Below are 18111 nucleotides of genomic sequence, written 5' to 3' on the forward strand. Positions count from 1 at the left end.
AACGTTACATTTTGCATCCTGAATACATATGTGATATGTGAATTAAAATAATGTGTGTGTTAACACAACTTATGAAGAATAGCTAAAAGAAAAAAGCTTTAACCTTAAATCCTGGTAACCAACAACAACTAAGGGGAAAAATGCGCAGAAGGGACGTCCCTCAAAGTGTCCGTCGGTATCATTTTTAAATGTTTTAATATCGACTGTGTCTGTTCAGTGAACAAAAAAAAAAGGAGAAGGTGGGATTTGAACCCGTGATCTTTCATGTAGGTATGATGAAAAATAAGCATACCAGCATCTAACCAACTGCTCTACATTAACTTACTGAAAACATGCCCTTAAAAACACGTTGACATTTATAAAAACATCCACTTTCCTATGTTCCAAGCACATTTTCTCGACAGGTTGTGAAAAAAATATTTTTTGAGAACTGTATGATATTATGCAAGGTATTGTAAATAATATGTCGCATAAACTCCTCATAAATTTGCTTCATTCTGCACAAACTTGATGGCGATTTCCTCCGGGTGGAAATTCAGTGTTTCAAACCCCTCTGATTTGAAGTCGAGCAAGCAGAATCATAAAAATTCCTGAAAGTTCTTTATCGAATTTATTATTTCTGTTCAATTGTGTATTATAATAGCGGGTTATATATAGTTTCTAAGTTCATGGAATGTACGAAACTGAAAACCTCACACCGCAAAGTTTTTCGTCTAGTGGAGGGACCAACTCGAAGTTGGCTACTCTTAGCTGGCACCGAAGTGCAATGTTGCTAAGTTTACGAATTCAGGACTTGGAATTCTTTCGGGGTGATCAAATAAGAAGTTGCAAAGAGTACTCGATTTCATCTCCTTTGTTGATAGGCCATCTGATAGCCCTGATTTCAATACCCTGGATTGCAAACTGTGGCCTGTGCTAGAGGGGACTGTCTGCAAGAAGAGGTACCCTATAACTGAAAGTTAAAAGCACTCCTTGATGGCAGCAGTGGCAGACTTTCCCATCGAGACCATCTGTGCTGCAATAGATACCTGGCCAGAGACTTCGAACCTTTGTGAGGGCAAAAAGTGGACATTTTGTAAGTGTAACATACTAAAAGAAAATTTAAAGATCTGAAACCACATTAAACTTATTCACAAAATAGTGTGGAACAGTATTTATGGCCAGACTAGATATATTAATGAACCAAAAAGTAAAGCAAAATATCATAATTGGTTTTGCACCAGTCGTCCTCATGAGGGTATCCACACTCTGGTCCACATTATGTACCAGCGGGCCTGAAGAGTACAGTGCATTAAGTTTGTCTCAGGGCTGAGATAGCATGACTCAGATGGCGGCATTTTCAATCTGTAATGTCCCACGAGCAATCAATGGATGGACAATGACAAACCAATAGTGCCATCATTCAATGGCTCAGTACGTTAACAGCATTGATCATTGTTAGTACATAGGATGTCACCAGCAAGAAATTATTGTTACAAGAATGATAGACATACACTTTCTGGAATTACAAATATTTTCGTCATAATATTTGTTCACAAATTTTAAAATTGCAATACATTTGGTACACTCGGGTTTGCATATCAGTTTCCTCAATATATATGTATGAGTTATTGACTTTTCTGCAGAAACAATAATTTTTTTTAGTTAATATACAGTTTTCAAATGTATGAATTTCTTCTACTTTTACGTCACTTTTCTGTAACTTTTGCTAATCATGACAATGAGGATGGATGGTTTATTTTCTTATTCTGTTATCTAGAGTCTCTTTCTGCCACTTTTGGCTAATTGTGAGAATGAGGAAGAATGATGATGATGAGCAGTGTGGGGAATGGAGGAGCAAGAGGGTCCATTCTCCCAACTAGGCATCTTTCCTAGTTTTTTCTTTGAGTCCACTTTATGCACAGATAAGCTAATCAAGACTGGATCCGAATCACTAGAGTTTCTGTCAGGTATCGAACCTGGGGCCATTTGATTACAAGGTGACAAAATTCCCAATGTGTCTTCAGGGAAGCATTCCCAACAGGAAACTTATGTAAAGTATCGCTCCACCTGTTGCCCATTTAGCTATACCAAAGAAGCATCCCCCAGCTATCTACAATGTTAGAGCAAACATCTAATGAATTATGGGAATTATGATAATAAATAACAATCTATTTTCTAGTAAGTCCAACTATCATACTAGGTGCTTCTTTCGAATATCCATGTGGTGGTTTAGTTTTTTTTATGCAGAATAATGCAAAAGTAGCGTAGCGTAGTAGCGAGTAGTGCACATGAGTAGCATAGCAAACTATTTTTTGGCAAATGTAGCTGTAGTTGTAGTGAAGCTACATTTTTTGACAAGTAGCGGTAGCTGTAGCGAAGCTACTTTTAGAATGTAGCAGGGACATCTGAATTGGGGGGGAGGGTCAGGGGGGCAACATGCCCCCCACTCATCAATGAGGGGAGCAATATGGTCTTTTTGCCCCCCCCCCAGTCGCACCCTAAAAAATGAGACTATATTTTTCTAACTTATTTTTGATTCTGATGAAATTTGGAGAAAATATTTTTACACTTGTTAAATGAACCTGGACTCAAGTTTCTGCTAACAGCAAGAACAGGAAGTACGTGACTGACAGATCCCTAAGCAGATTACGAATGGCAGTTTGGTCTCTTCAAATAAAGTGGAAGGTGAATTGTCTCCCCCCCGCCCTTCCCCCTAGGAATTTGCTACTTCTGTTTCGAGTTCCACCAAGTTTTGTACAGGTGCACTCGCTTGTAACAATACTCCGGGGAGGGGCAGAGGTCGGTGTACTCAGATAACTGCCTGCAATTCCAAAATAGATACTACCCGACACATTTCTGCGAAACAGGTGCCGTGGAGGAACCAAATGTCATTTGACTAATTCCTGGCCTCCCTCTTTCTGCATGCCTCATGCCTGCAACCTCTTTGGTGGGAGAATATGAAGGTTAAGTAAAAGCAGATGTGCGTTTCGCACAGTTTGTCTGCAACTTTTCAGTTGAAGTTTGGTGTTGGGTTGGCCAGTTACGGTCAAGTTATCTATGGTGCATCGAAACAGTGCGTCCGTCGACCACCACATCGTATCATTATTAATATGTCAAATTTTGATTACGAAAAGGTGGTTGCAGGTGAAGAGTGGAAGGACCAGAGGTCTTTTTTGAGGTAAGCACTAAGCAGTAGAATAAAATTTTCCTTGATCATTTAGATGAGAGGAAGTGATTGTAGTAAAACCACCAAAATTAAAAATTTAACAACAAGGTGTTCGATTTCCGGGGAAGTACACACATGATTCCTTCATTCATGATTATCATCATCGTATCCTAGCCATTGTGCAAACTTCAGTAACAAGTTCTACAGTAATCACCTCTGTGTGAACGTAAGACATTTAAAATGGAATGTAAAATGTCATCGTACGGTCCTCTGCAACACATCGCACCGGCTGGAGGAAGGAGGGTGTGGGGTGCATTTCGGGCACTTGCCAGAGGTCCAGCGCTTCCGAGTGTCCCGCGCCAGATAAAAATAATAGTTTGTGCCCAGTATATTGTGGGTTTATATGATCTTGGCTTGGTGGTTCCAATAAAGCAACTAATTTCATTTTTCATAAATTCATGGGTCGTTTTGATATACTTAAAAGTATCCAAAATTATTTAAATTATATTATAAACAAGTACTAAATTAAAATCGTGTATTTCAATCAACTATAGTTCATATGCAATATTCTTTTAATAATAGAGTGAAGCCAGGAAGTGGAAATGTTATTTTATTATGAAACAATATAAATTCACCACAGCATCAAAATTGAATGAAAAGTAAACTAAAAGGAATCATGATAGAGAATGTTATTGTATATGATTAAAATTTGCCACATTCATAGGTATAACAATAGTTTGATATTGAACACACAGAGTTTTGTAATTAAATATAATGAACGTCGAACCATGAAAAGAAACACCAATTTATAAGCTCACATAATTCTTGGTTTTAACCTTCAACATGTTCTGCTTATTGCTCTTAGGTAGTAGCATGAAATTGTGATTTTATAGAATACCTGTACTTCAGACTAAGGAAAAAAAATCTTTGATTTTTTCAGACTTCTGAAATATTTTGGTTGTATATTGTATGCACCCACCTAGAGCTGGTCCTGGAAGGAGTTAAGATTTGCTTTACCAGCCTTTCCAAGAACCATGTGGCTATTATAAATTTTGAAAAAGGAACATAGTTTTTAAAGAGAATTAAGACTATTTTCAATGGTGACGGTTCTGAGAACAATTTAATATTACAAGAACTGGCTGTTTACTGTTGATAGCGTAGTGGTTAATGCAGCCATCTTATCATTAAAGGGACAGGGTTCGATTCCTATGGAGAGGGAACAATTTCACCACTTCAGAACTATATATACACCCAGCTCCAAATAATATGTAATGTTGATTACAATTGACAATATCTGTGACATTCTTGAAAATCCATGTCAGTTTCCAAAAGTTTTTTCTAACGTCACTTATTTATGAAATCAGATTAACCGCAATTGCGACTGAAAAGCAGTTACTCTCCAAAAAAAAAAAGGAGCAAGGAGGTAGGCGACGAGTGAGACTATTTTGTGGGTGGAGATCCCAATTTCATATAGCCTATATTCCTAAATATCACATGCAAATTTCTCTTTTGTGAACAAAAGTTCATTAAACTACCAGGTTATTTACTACTGGTTTACTGGCAATGAAACAGGAGAGAAATGTCCCAGTATTGTTTTATTAAAAATACTTTATGCACATACAGACTTATCGGGACTCAACCTACATTATAAACTGTAATCCGAACCAATGTGTAATGTGACTCCACCGGGTGTCGAGCCCGGAACCCATTGATTATAACATCTTGTCAAGAACAGATGTTAATGACATGTAAGTTCTTTTCTTAATATGTGTTAACTTATGACAGCTGAAGGAAACTAAAAGTTTTTCCTGAAATCCTGCCAATCACTGAAAGATTAAGAACATTAGTAGAAGCATTACTTGAGGTATGCACAGTTGCGCGGATTTATGGAGGTGTGGAGGGGCAGTTGCCCCCACACTATGCTAAACCTTATCTACCAAGGGAAGAAAGTAAACTGTCCTTGCCCCGCACCAGATTTGGCACCTAACCCCAACAGTTTTGGAACTCAATCGCTGCCACTGAGCATGCATCGCATAAATATTTACAGTAATATCATATAATCTTATATTACATTATTACAACACTTCATACTCGGTAAATAAAATAGGAAAAAATAATCAGGAAAGGGTGGGATTTGAACCTATGATGTTTCGATCTTGACGAAAACAGTAAAAAAAGAAAGTGCTCTCATCGAACCAACTACTCCAGGAGATTACTAACGGAAAACTCATTAAAACACGTTGATCTCACAAAGGAGGTTATCTAACTGTCCCCCTCCAATTTCCATGAAACTTGGCAGGTGTATAGAGGGGCACAAAGGAAGAAATAAGTGTTTCTTTGTTTCGGCTAAAAAACTTTTTAGGGGGCAAAACCTCCCCTCTTAATGTCAAGATTAGGACAAATTGAAGTGGGGATCTGACCCCTGTGTCCCCGTCCGATGTCAATGAAACTTGGCAGGTGTATAGAGGGGCCCAAAGGAAGAAATACGTGTTTTTTTTGTTTCAGCTAAAAAACTGGTTTAGGGGACAAAACCCCCCTCAAATATCAAGATTAGGACAAAGTGAAGTGGGGATCTGACCCCAGTGTCCCCATCCAATTTCAATGAAACTTCGCAGGTGTATAGAGGGGCCCAAAGGAAAAAATACATGTTTTTTGTTTCAGACAAAAAACAGTTTTAGGGAGCAAAACCCCCTCAAATGTCAAGATGAGGACAAATTGAAGTGGGGATCTGACCCCTGTGTCCCCCTCCGATTTCCATGAAACTTTGGCAGGTGTATAGAGGGGCCAAAAGGAAGAAATACGTGTTTTTTTGTTTCGGCTACAAAACGGTTTTAGGGGGCAAAACCCCCAAATGTGAAGATGAGGACAAATTGCAATGGGGATCTGACCCCTGTGTCCCCCTCCGATTTCCATGAAACTTGGCAGGTGTATAGAGGGGGCCAAAGGAAGAAATGCCTGTTTTTTTGTTTCGGCTAAAAAATTGCTTTAGGGGGTAAACCCCCCCGTCAAATGTCAATATGAGGACAGATTGAAGTGGGGATCTGACTCCGAAACCACGTAAATCTGGCATATGAAGAACACGCTCATATAATTATAATTGGAACACACACAGCACAGAACAGTAGGATTGTCGGTACCAAACGCAGTGCAATTGTAGAGAGATGCCGAATTCATAGACACCATTGTTCCTGGATAGGCATGGGCATAACAATAGATGGATTAAAGCAGGGTAAGGGAGCATCAAAATAGCCGCACACGGGAACCATAACCCTATCAAGCATGACCTAGATATCGTACAAAGTCCCGATCGTTTGAAATAAGGGATCGTTGATAGGCTATGTGAAGCCTGATATTCGAAGTTATTTGGCTGCGAGAGGTGTATCGTAAGAGGGGGTATAGCTCTGAAGAGCTACGTGTACACTTAACCAAGAAAGGGGGCTAGCCCCGTGGAATAAGAATTACACTCACGATTAACTTTAAACACTACAATTGACTGGTCTGGCAGGGGTGTGAGAGAATGAAAGACAAGGATAGAGGAACGTTCGTTAACTGTAGATCTTGCAGTGACGGTCGACTCGCTGATTCGTAGATGAACACTGATGAAACACTACTGAAATAAAACTCCTTTCCGATATTGTACTACTCCTCGCTGTAACTCCTTTTGTAACATTCAGTAACAACTATTCACGCCATAACTTCTTAGTTCAACAACTTGTATAATTCCGAGGCACTAACTGTGCACGTCATAGATTTCAGATACCGACTTGGGGTGAGAAATATTCTCTCAAGCTATTTAAACGAAATTCGAACTTCGGCCGTTGAGAGACCGCGTCTCTTAATAACGGTGCTTTCAGCGTAAGGCTGTGTTTGCAGTATCTCTCCTGCAATTCCAGAAGAATTCATATCAGCGGATTTTTACATCCAATGAAGATCGCAAGTGGCATTTGCTTGAAAGAAGCTCTTTCCAGCTTCTTTCATACTCGGGCCCTTTTTATGAAATACTTAGACTATCGGACTATGGCCCCCGGGTCCCGGATTCGAGTCATGTCTTTGGCATGATACGATATCATATAGGTCATATTCATAGCCAAGGACACAAGAGGATAGTTCCATAGATGAATACACAGCATGTATAAAACATTTATTACCACCAAAAAGTAACACGTAACAACGTTATGGTAACTGATCTGCCAACACAAAGTAAAGACAAGCACCCATGCATCACATTGAAAACCGCCCCTATTGTTGCTTCCACTGTGTCAATGTACATACTCGTCACAGTAATGGTACTCCTCAATAAAATGATTTAAACATAATGTTCGGTTACACCATGCACATCTGATTACTGCCACTGCACCACAAACATTACATATCGGATTACTGTCACCACCAAAACAGAATGCCACCGGATTCTCAAATGGAGGTGGCCTTTTGGGAAGATACCCACTCTTATACCATGCGTATTGGAAGACGTGTCGAAACCTGGGTGAGGACAACTGGTTATGTGTGAGTGATTGTAGTTTGATAATGTTATTGCGTAGGTGGAGATTAATGTCACTGTGTAGTAACAGGACAAGATCGGAAAACCGTCGCATGAAATTTTTCCAAATCCTAAATCCATACATATCTAATGGTTGGAGAGTGCCAGTCAATCCTTTAGGTATTGTCAACAGAGTAATGTTTTTGTCCCGTGGTGTCACCTCTTGCAAAACAATGTCCACTCCACGAATCCAATAGCAGAGCACCGAAATCACCTGTGTTTGGGAAGTACACCTCCTTGAGCCAGGTCTTAAAGTGATTTGTTGTCAGTTTCCCCAATGTAGAGGCTGCAATGAACACATTTGCTGGACGGAACAGTGTTCGGTTGACATAGGGTCCAAAGGTACCTCCAGGTTCCTTCAGAACAAGAAAGAGAGGAGACAACACCTCTCCCGCGGCCGAAATAATTGGTTGAATGGTGTAGTTGCGTGTTGTGGATGCAACAGATTGCACTATAGTTTCCACTTTCTTCGTTCCCTTAATAGCTAGGGTGCGACCACTGTGTATTTCTAAATTAAAACCACTTTGATCAGAGTTAAACACATTTGCGACAGAGTACTGTGCAATACATGATTTAACAGTATCCCCAAAGCTGTCATGTCCGTTCTGAACATGTTCCCTCTTGCCAGCAGATGTGCGTGTAACGAATTTGGTGACCTTCCGGGACACGATGTGATGTGTTTCCTTGAATTTCCAAAGCCAAAACCGTGACGCTGTAAACCGAGGAACGTCCAATTCAGCTTTAGCTTGCAGAGCCCATCTCCGAATATCAAGATCATGAATTGGAACCTGTGCTTGCACGGCATCACTAAAGTTTTCTAAAATGTATTTGGAAACCTGACATAGCTTTTCTTTCCATGTTCCTCCTGCACATACCTGCTCTTCCCATCTTTGTAGTTGCCGTGTTGAGGTAACCTTCTTATATTGATTTTGCATGGTGGTCCGAGACAAACGTCGCATCTGTCCACTCCTCCAAAAGTCAACTGCTCTTTGTTTATATCCAATGGATACAGTATGTGGTGAACAATGGTTAGTATAGTCTTCTTCCGTGTCATCATCTGTATCTGCATATGTATCGTCTTGCTGGTCAAAGTCCTTCACAATGTCTGCGACATATGCCTCCTCTGCTGTTAAAGGAGATGGGCTACTGGCATTAAATGCCTGTATTAAAAGTGTGACCACATTCACTACATTCAAAATGGTACCTCCATACAGAATGGTTGTCCTTATTTTCATCTGTGAGCCTTTATATACGGGGTCACACATACGGAATTTGGATTCATGATGTCTTATCGTACATACCATCCCACTACAGCACACCTGATAATTGTGTTTAACTGGCCTCCTGGCGGAATTTCACGTTTCCTTACTCTTATCTCCTCTGCTTGTGAGGTATCTCCTGACAGACTGCCCATAGGTGATACGCCGTTGTAGGTGCGTTTCACATGATTTGTGTCAAGCATGTATCGTGTGTTATGTAACACATTTTGTCACATTGTATGCTCTCACGTGGCATGATTGCCTTTCTTCGTCTCGTCGGTGATAGCTGTGTTTGCAGTGATATGCACTCCATATCTCAAATGCTCCTCTTGTATATCTGCCAGTTTTTTTAGCCGAAACAAAAAAAACACGTATTTCTTCCTTTGGGCCCTCTATACACCTGCCACGTTTCATGGAAACCTGAGGGGGACACAGGGGTCAGATCCCCACTTCAATCTGTCCTCATCTTGACATTAGAGGTGAGGTTTTGCCCCCTAAAACAGTTTTTTAGCCAAAACAAAAAAAACGTGTATTACTTCCTTTGAGCCCCTCTATTCACCTGCCAAGTTTCATTGACATCGGAGTTGGACACAGGGGTCAGATACCCACTTCAATTTGTCCTCATCTTGACATTAGAGGGGAGGTTTTGCCCCTTAAAACTGTTTTTTAGCCAAAACAAAAAAATAGGTATTTCTTCCTTTGGGCTCTTCTGTACACCTGACAAGTTTCATTGACATCGGAGTTGGACACAGGGGTCAGATCCCCACTTCAATTTGTCCTCATCTTGACATTAGAGGAGAGGTTTTGCCCCTTAAAACAGTTTTTTAGCCAAAACAAAAAAATAGGTATTTCTTCCTTTGGGCCCCTCTATACACCTTCCAAGTTTCATGGAAATCGGAGGGGGACACTTAGATAACCTCCCTTGTCAGTTGAAGCAACCTTGTTGCCGGAGTTTCGAACCATTTTTCGCCAAGAACCAAGGAAAAGACACACTTTGCAGAATCGTTTGGTGTTGTGCAAGGTATCTTTACTACAGATTTCATATAAATCATCAGAAATTTGCCTCTTTGTATTCAAATGTGACGGCAATTCTTTCCAGGTGGATGAGAACCTGTTCACTGTTTCAAAATGCACATAAATTTCCCTATTTTCAAATTCAGAGTGAAGAATCGTGAAATATTTTCACCATTTGTATTTCTACTTAAGTCTTTTTGTCTACTCATGTATTTTATTACTGCTTTAGGGTATCTTAACTTCATGGAATATGAAAGAATGAAAAAAAATCACAAGAGCGTTTCCATTTAGGAAGAAGAAATGTTGCAAAGTTGGCTACTTTTAGTTGGCTCCGAAGCGCTATGCTGCCAAATTTACGAATTCCGGACTTTGAAATTTTTCAGGGTGGTCAAATAAGATGTTGCAAAGTGTACATAACAGTAATTCCACTTCACATTTCTTGATTTTAAGTAGTGTCGATAATGAAGTTTCTTAAGTTCAAACAGTATAGCCCTCATGAATTTCGAGCTTTGAAAATGCATTCTTTTTTATAAATGATTTGAACATTTAAATGCCTGTACACATAGCAAAGTGCTTGTAAGGAACATGCTTTTAATACCTGCAAGCAAGAATTTGACTTCCCTTGCGCTTGCAGTTTTGAAATTGGGGAGGGGAGGTTTCAGGTTCGAATCCTGGGCCACGAATGAGTGTGTTATTGTTGTTGTAGTATTATCTACTTAATCTAATCATTATTCATTCTCAATATAATGATTAACTCAAGAAATAAAAATGCGACAAAAATTTAATAAAAAGAATTCCCCCTGGATGTCGACCAGGCTAAATAAATAGGCTTTTGAGAGCTAGCTCCATTCTTATCATCAGCCCCGAAAACTTGATAACATCCCCACAACGATATCTCGAGATAATCAACATCATTCACCAGCATAAAACTACAAGACGTATTTACGTAATACTTTTCTTTGCACCGGATATCCCTTAAAATGTCTTTCTTTATTTTAATATGATAATCGGGAGTAATGCTACAGTATAAATTGGAATATTACAGTACTTCTCACTGGCAAGTTCTTTCACCTGATGTTGAACCAGGGACCATTTAATTACAAGATGATATCTGTAGGGCCCCCAAAGGGAAGTTTACTTTCTCTTGGTAGACGAACGTTTTTTACCACTCGACTCCTCTGTTTCCATGCATTAACATTGTGTGCTGGAACCACCTCAGTATGTGTGTTTATCCATTTCTTATCATCAGGCATCAAAACATCTATGGTGTCTTTGAGTGTTTTTACGAAGCTGTTACACATGCACGTAATGGACAATCCACTCGACAACGCGAGACTCAAACTGTGGGCTGTGAACTGGACGCAGACAGTTCTTGAATATTTCTCTGATTCAAGCCTGAACACCACTGATGTGTCTTGTCCTCCCATGTTTGCAGCTCTTCTATAAGCCGAAACCCACCATATTCACTTTAGAGAGAAAGACCTTCGATCTCTTCAGCCCTTGACCCAAACTAGCACTATGCTGAGGCTCCGGAAGTTCCACTGTCGTCAATGTCTTCAGCTTTGGACCCAAACTGGAACTAGTAGTAGACTTCGTTACTTTATGGTATTTAGTCCTTTTTATTTTCGAATCACTACATCTTATAAAGCAACCAATGGACACTGATTGATCAATAATCGACTGTATGAATTGACACACTTACCTCTGAAGCCTTATTAACCGATTTTGTTGTACAGATCAACCGGGAAATTGAAGTCGCGTATTTATATCCTCATTATGTTCTAGAACGTTCTGCAGATAAAACGATTTGTTAATATTGCCAGTAGTTTGACTCCTTCTCTAATTCAATAATGTTCCCCCTCATGCTTTCCAGAGATTGAGAATTACAACAAATCGTCCTACTTGTGGCGATACCTTTGTTGTGCAGCTTCCAAATGCTGACAAGTCTTTACATAGTGCTCAAGTTTGCTGCAACAACACCGAAAGTGCAAGAATAGTTTACCTGCAATAGTATCAACAACAGGGTTATAGAGCACACTGTGTCTTCCCTTGATAAGTATTTCTCTCCTTAAATTATATTCACATTATTCAAGATGCCAAAAACCTAAACCTAATCTTATCTAGTGTAAACAGAAAATTTTCCTGGGGAGGCTCAAGCCCCCTGATCCCCACCTTGGACACGTGCTAATAACAATAACAATTAACAGGACCGTCTTGTCTCGATAATTATTTATCTCCTTAAATTATCATCACATTATTCGAGAAGCCAAAAACCTGATTTGATCTAGTGTAAACTGAAAAATTTCCTTTGATGGGGGGGGTCTTGAGCCACCTGATCTCTACCTTGGATACATGCTATTATGCTATTAACCCATCTGCTTACCATTTAAATGCAGCTTCAGAATCTGTAAAATACCATTTAATTTTCCTCTCCGCTCGCTGATTCTGCAGTGCTGAATTTAAATGTTAATTTCTCCTAATCTATCTACCATATCCACATGAAATTTTCTAGTAGTGTAAAACATAGAGTATAGTAAATTGACAAAGAGGGATCTGCTGAGGAAAATGAGCCCAGTTGGCACTCGGAAGTCTTAGGGGGGTATCATTTGACGGGCATCCTCTTTGTGTGTATTCAGGTAGTTCAAGTTCCTGAAACATCTGTTCCACCACTAACATCCTGAACTCATTGTACTTCAGATTTTTCACATGTGTAATCTTTCTGTACATGACATAAGAATTATACAGTGTCAAGTCCAGCATGTAGAAAAATATCTTCTTATAGGCCTTTAGGTAACAGTGCATAATTGGGAATGAGACTAGTTGCTGGTCCATCTTGTCCACCCCACCCATACCCTTGTTGTACTCAATAACAGCTTTTGGCTTTTGTATAGGCTGATTTGTCTTTCTGTCTACTTTGCGTGTGTTAGTCATGTAAATATTATCATGCATTGTAGACAACATTGATACTGCTCTACGGTCCATCCACTTTATGACAATCATCTTGTGGCTGTACATAGCTGTACATTGCGGTACATTGCTGTACCTTTCTTTAGTTGCAGTTTTTAATTCTTTAGGAATCTTTTTCCTGTTGAGACGAACTGTACCCAAAACGTTTGTATCTGCATCTAACAATTTTTCATTGTTGGGGAGTTGTACCAGTTGTCCACTTACAATGTGTAACCTTTGTGAAGCAAGGGTTCCATCAATTGAAGTACAATTATTTCATGCTCAGGTAATTTCTCTCGGGAGGCTTTTTTACCTGTATATATTTGAAACTCGCAGCAGTAACCACTGGAAGACTCGCATACTTTATAATATTTTGTGCCAAATCTAGCTCTCTTGCTGGGATTGTATTGTACAAACGAAAGCCTACCTCTGCATTTGACCAGACTCTCATCGATAGCAATGTCTTGTTGTGGAGTGTACATTTGATGAAATTTATTACATGTATTTAGGTACTCCATGGGTTTCCTAATCTTTCCTAATTTATCTCCAGGGTGAATATCATCATTATTTACAAAATGTAAAAAGCGCATAATCAACAAATACCTTTTATAAGGCATTACACTTGCAAAAAATGGTGTTTCAGTAATCTTTCTGGTGCTCCAGTAGCTTTGTAAACTTTCTTTCTTTACCTGCGATTGAAGAATACACAAACAAAAAAATGCCTTTATCTCATCTGGAGTTGATGCATACCATTTTGCATCAGTACTATTTGATTGAGCCTCACCATTTTCATCAAAAATGTATATTGTTGTTGGCATAAGAGTTTGTCTCAGAGCAAACACTTTCCCAAAAATCGTCTTTGAGGAATTTTTTTAGCACCTCACATGCAGAAGGAGAAGCCCCTAAGGATCGCAAAACAACACTATTTACACCAGGCATACCTGTAAATGGTATTTTCTGAGGTGCATCGTTGGGTGTACAGGTTTCTGACCATTTCCATTCGTCTTCTTTCTGTTTCTTGGCAACAGGTGTCACACTGCCCTCACTTTCACCACACTCCCCATCACTTTCACTCTCTCCACTTTCACTGAAACTGGAAGACTGTGATTTACTCTCATCATCATCACTAAATAAATCCACGTTTTCCTCTTCATCACTGTTGAAAAGCAAGTTTTCAATTGCCGCATCAGGAACCAGTCTCTTATTAGCCATGATTGCAATGAAGACAAAACACTGTTTATATGAAAATATAATTCGCCTCAACTGCATGCAGCGGTATGAAAAATTTAGGAGGACATTTACCAAAGCTTAAGACACAATCGGACTGCATACTGGTGCCATCTGTTAGGGAAAACCCGAATTACAAGCACAAACATCACAACCCGTCGGAACGACGGCTAGGTAAGGCAGGCATGTGCCAGCTCAGGCCATCGATTTGACAACTAGGTAAGCAGATGGGTTAACAATAACAGGGTTAGAGAACATTCTCCATCTTGTCTCGATCACTCAGTCTTGCCTCGATAATTATATATCTCCTTAAATTATCGTCACTTTATTCAAGAAGCCAAAAACCTAATTTTATCTAGTGTAAACTGAAAAATTTCCTTTGGGGAGGGGGGGAGGCTTGAGCCAGCTGATCTTCACCTTGGAATTAGAGAACATTATCCGACTTGTCTTGATAATTAGTTCTATCAAATTATCATCACATTATTCAGTAAGCCAAAAATCTAATTTTATCTAGCGTAAACTGATACATTTCCCGAAGGGGTGGGGGTCGAGCTCCCTGTACGCCACTTGCTATTATCAATAACAGGGTTACAGAACATTCTCCGTCTTGCCTTGATAATTATTTCTCCTTAAATTATCGTCACGTTATTTTACTTCACACCACAAGAAACCTCATTTTATCTAGTGTAAACTGAAAACTTTCCCCCCTTGGAAGGGCTCCCCCTCCCCCCCTTGGATATGTGCCTGGCACACACCATAGTTTTAAGGGGCAATAACATTTTGAAAAATGTGCATGTTATACATGTGTAAATATGGTACATTTTATTTTTTAAGCCTAAAACACAAGATAAGATGAATTTTAGTGGTAAGTTTTTGTTTTTTTATGTTGAAACACAAAAGTGGTCACAATTTACACTTATGCCAAATTCGTATTATTTCGTGATGCCAAATGCATGAAAATGTATTTGGAACATGTCAAAACACTTCTTTGCAAAAATCAACTTCTTTTGGTGTTATTGCATTTGCAAAAAATGGAGGTCAATACTTACAGGGTTTTGGTTCATTGTTATGAAGACTGCTTGTTTAATTTTCCCCAGATTCCAATTTGGTTCTTTTAGTACTGTTATGTTGTTTCACTGAATTCTATGTGATTCATTCCATGCATGTTTGACTCTTTTCAACGTATCTATTTGATCTCTGTGTGTGTGTGTGTGTGTGTGTGTGTGTGCGTTGGTTTACCCATGTAAACGAGGACTTCCATGTGTTAACACATCAGCAGTCCGAGGACATTTTTTGCCGACCGTAGATGCGAGGACGTCCTCGGATCGTCTCGACAATATATTCAAGCATCCCAATGCTTTCTCAGTCTGTGGTCCTTTTCCCAGGCGTGGCTCGGAACGTAGGTCTGGTGCCTGTAGCGATATACACACTCACACAAATGTCCCTATATTAACGGTCTGTAGGCATAAGTAACACATCTCGGATTTCACACTCGGCTCTCCTCAAGGTCACGAAAGCCCGCCAAGGGTCCGGGGCGAGAGGGGGTGAAGTCCTCGGACTGAATGTCGCGTGCTCGTCACAGTACTTCTCTACCGCCCCCACCTCCTCTCCACGCAGGGGACAAAGACCTCCCAGGGTGCACCGTGGACATGTGTTTACTATAATTTCGCCTCGCTTCTGGGAAGAAAGCTTCCACCGAGTCCATGCCCTTTCAGGTTTGCCTTTTGGTCATGTCGACGAAACCACTAAGAATGACAATTTTCCAGTTTTACTTCTCTTTGTAATCTGTACCATGATTTTTAAAATCATTTTCCCTTTTATACCCTTCTTTGTTTTTCTTTGCTTTTCACTCAGACCAGGCACGTATCCAGAGGGGGGCTTAGGGGGCTCGAGCCCCCCCCGAAAGTTTTAGGTTTACACTAGATAAAATGAGGTTTTTGATTTCTTGTGGTGTGAAATAAAATAATGTGACAATAATTTAAGGAGAGAAATAATTATCGAGGCAAGACTGAGAATGTTCCCTAACCCTGTTATTGATAATAGCACGTATCCAAGATGGGGCACAGGGGGCTCCACCCTCTCCCCAGGAAAGTTTTCAGTTTACGTTAGATAAAATTAGGTTTTTGGCTTCTTAAATAATGTGAAAATAATGTAAGGAGAGAAATAATTACCGAGGCAAGACGGAGCATGTTTTATACCCCTGTTATTGTTAATGGCTCGACCCCCTCCCCTCCCTCAGGAAATTTTTCAATTTACACTAGATAAAATTAGATTTTTGGCGTCTTGAATAATGTGAAGATAATAAATTTATAAATCTGAGACAAATAATTATCGAGACAAAACGGAGAGTGTTCTATAACCCTATTATTGTCAATAGCACGTATCCAAGTTGGGAATCAGGAGGCTCGAGCCCCCCTTCAGGATTTTTTTCTGTGTTTATACTAGATAAAATTAGGATTTTGGCTTCTTGAATGATGTGATGATATTTTGGGAGAAATAATTATCGAGACAAGATGGAGAATGTTCTATAACCGTGTTATTGTCAATAGCACGTATCCAAGCTGGGGTTGAGGTGGCTCGAATCCTCCAGGGATTTTTTTTTATTTTACACTAGATAAAAATCAGGTTTTTGGCTTTTTGAATAATGTGACGATGATTTAAGGAGATAAGACAATTATCGAGGCAAGACGGAGAATGTTCTATGTATAACCCTGTTGTTGATAATATTGCACGTACACTTTACTTGCTCTTTCGGTGTTGTCGCAGCGCACTTGAGCACTATGTAGAAACTTGTCAGCATTTGGAAGCTGCACAACAAAGGTAACGCCACACGTAGGGCGATTCGTTGTAATTTCTAATCTCTGGAAGGCGGGAGAGGGTACGTTCTTGAATGAGAGAAGGAGTCAACTACTGGCAATATTAACGAATCGTTGTATCTGCGGAACGTTCTAGAACATAATGAGGATATGAATACGCGGATTCAATTTTTCGGTTGATCTGTACAAAGAATCGGTTAATGAGATTTCAGAGGTAAGTGTGAGAATTCATACAGTCGATTGGTGATCAGATCAGTCAGCATCCTCTGATTGCTTTATAAGATATAGTGATTCGAAAATGAAGACATTGACGACAGCAGAACTTCCGGGACCTCAGTGTAGTGCTAGTTCGGTTCGAGGGCCGAAGAGATCAAAGGTCTCTCTCTAAAGTGAATATTTATACTGGGTCAAATGGGGTTATTACCTCACCAAACCTCCCTTGGGCACGTCACTGGAGATAAATGAGTAAGCATTTCATCATACTGAGAGACGAAACAGTAGATGTGTTGGGAACGGAAGGGTTTTCACTGTGCATTAATTGTTTCGTGATCCACCTGTATGCGAGAAGACTTCCTTTGTTTCGTGCCGATATATGACAAGACAGCGGAAGCTGTGACAGGCATTTTTGAACACTTGTGAGTGCTAAGGCCTGAATCTGAACAATTTTTTGGGTTTCGGCTTTTATAAGAGCTGAAAAAAATGGGAGGACAAGACACGTTACTGGTGTTCAAGCTCGAATCAGAGAGAAATATTCGAGACTGTCTGCGTCCAGTTCGCAGCCCACAATTTGAATCTCGCGTTGTCAAGTGAATTGTCCATCCCGTGCTTATGTAACAGCTTCGTAAAAACACTCAAAGACACCATAGATGTTTTTATGCCTGATGAGAAGAAATGGACAAACCCACATACTGAGGTGGTTCCGGCACACAATATTAATGCATGGAAACAGAGGAGTCGAGTGGTAAAAAATGTTCCGATTTCACGTTCTGATTAAAATGATAGCCTTACAGTGGCAACGATTTAAGGGATAGTTGCTCCCCATTTTTTATTTTTTTGCCTCAACATTATGACCTCTTAATGTTAAGCCTTGGCTACCAAGAGAAAGTAAACTTTCCTTGCAACGCCCTCCGCAACCCCCCCCCCCTCGTTTTGGAACCCCTG

At 39.8% G+C, this 18111-nt stretch overlaps 2 protein-coding genes across 2 annotated transcripts in view; one reads left to right on the forward strand and one right to left on the reverse strand.

Moving 5' to 3' along the window:
* Positions 1-18111, forward strand: part of LOC145983596 (CXXC motif containing zinc binding protein) — a 114858-nt gene that overhangs the window by 65854 nt on the left and 30893 nt on the right. The window lies entirely within an intron of this gene.
* LOC145984319 (uncharacterized) lies at positions 7408-8923 on the reverse strand. The gene is given in 2 exon segments (XM_083117975.1): positions 7408-7858; positions 7860-8923. Coding segments are annotated over 2 exon segments (1515 nt in total).

The sequence above is a fragment of the Lepisma saccharinum genome, chromosome 2 (genome assembly GCF_977018435.1).
Source record: "Lepisma saccharinum chromosome 2, izLepSacc3.1, whole genome shotgun sequence".
NCBI classification, from domain to species: domain Eukaryota; kingdom Metazoa; phylum Arthropoda; class Insecta; order Zygentoma; family Lepismatidae; genus Lepisma; species Lepisma saccharinum.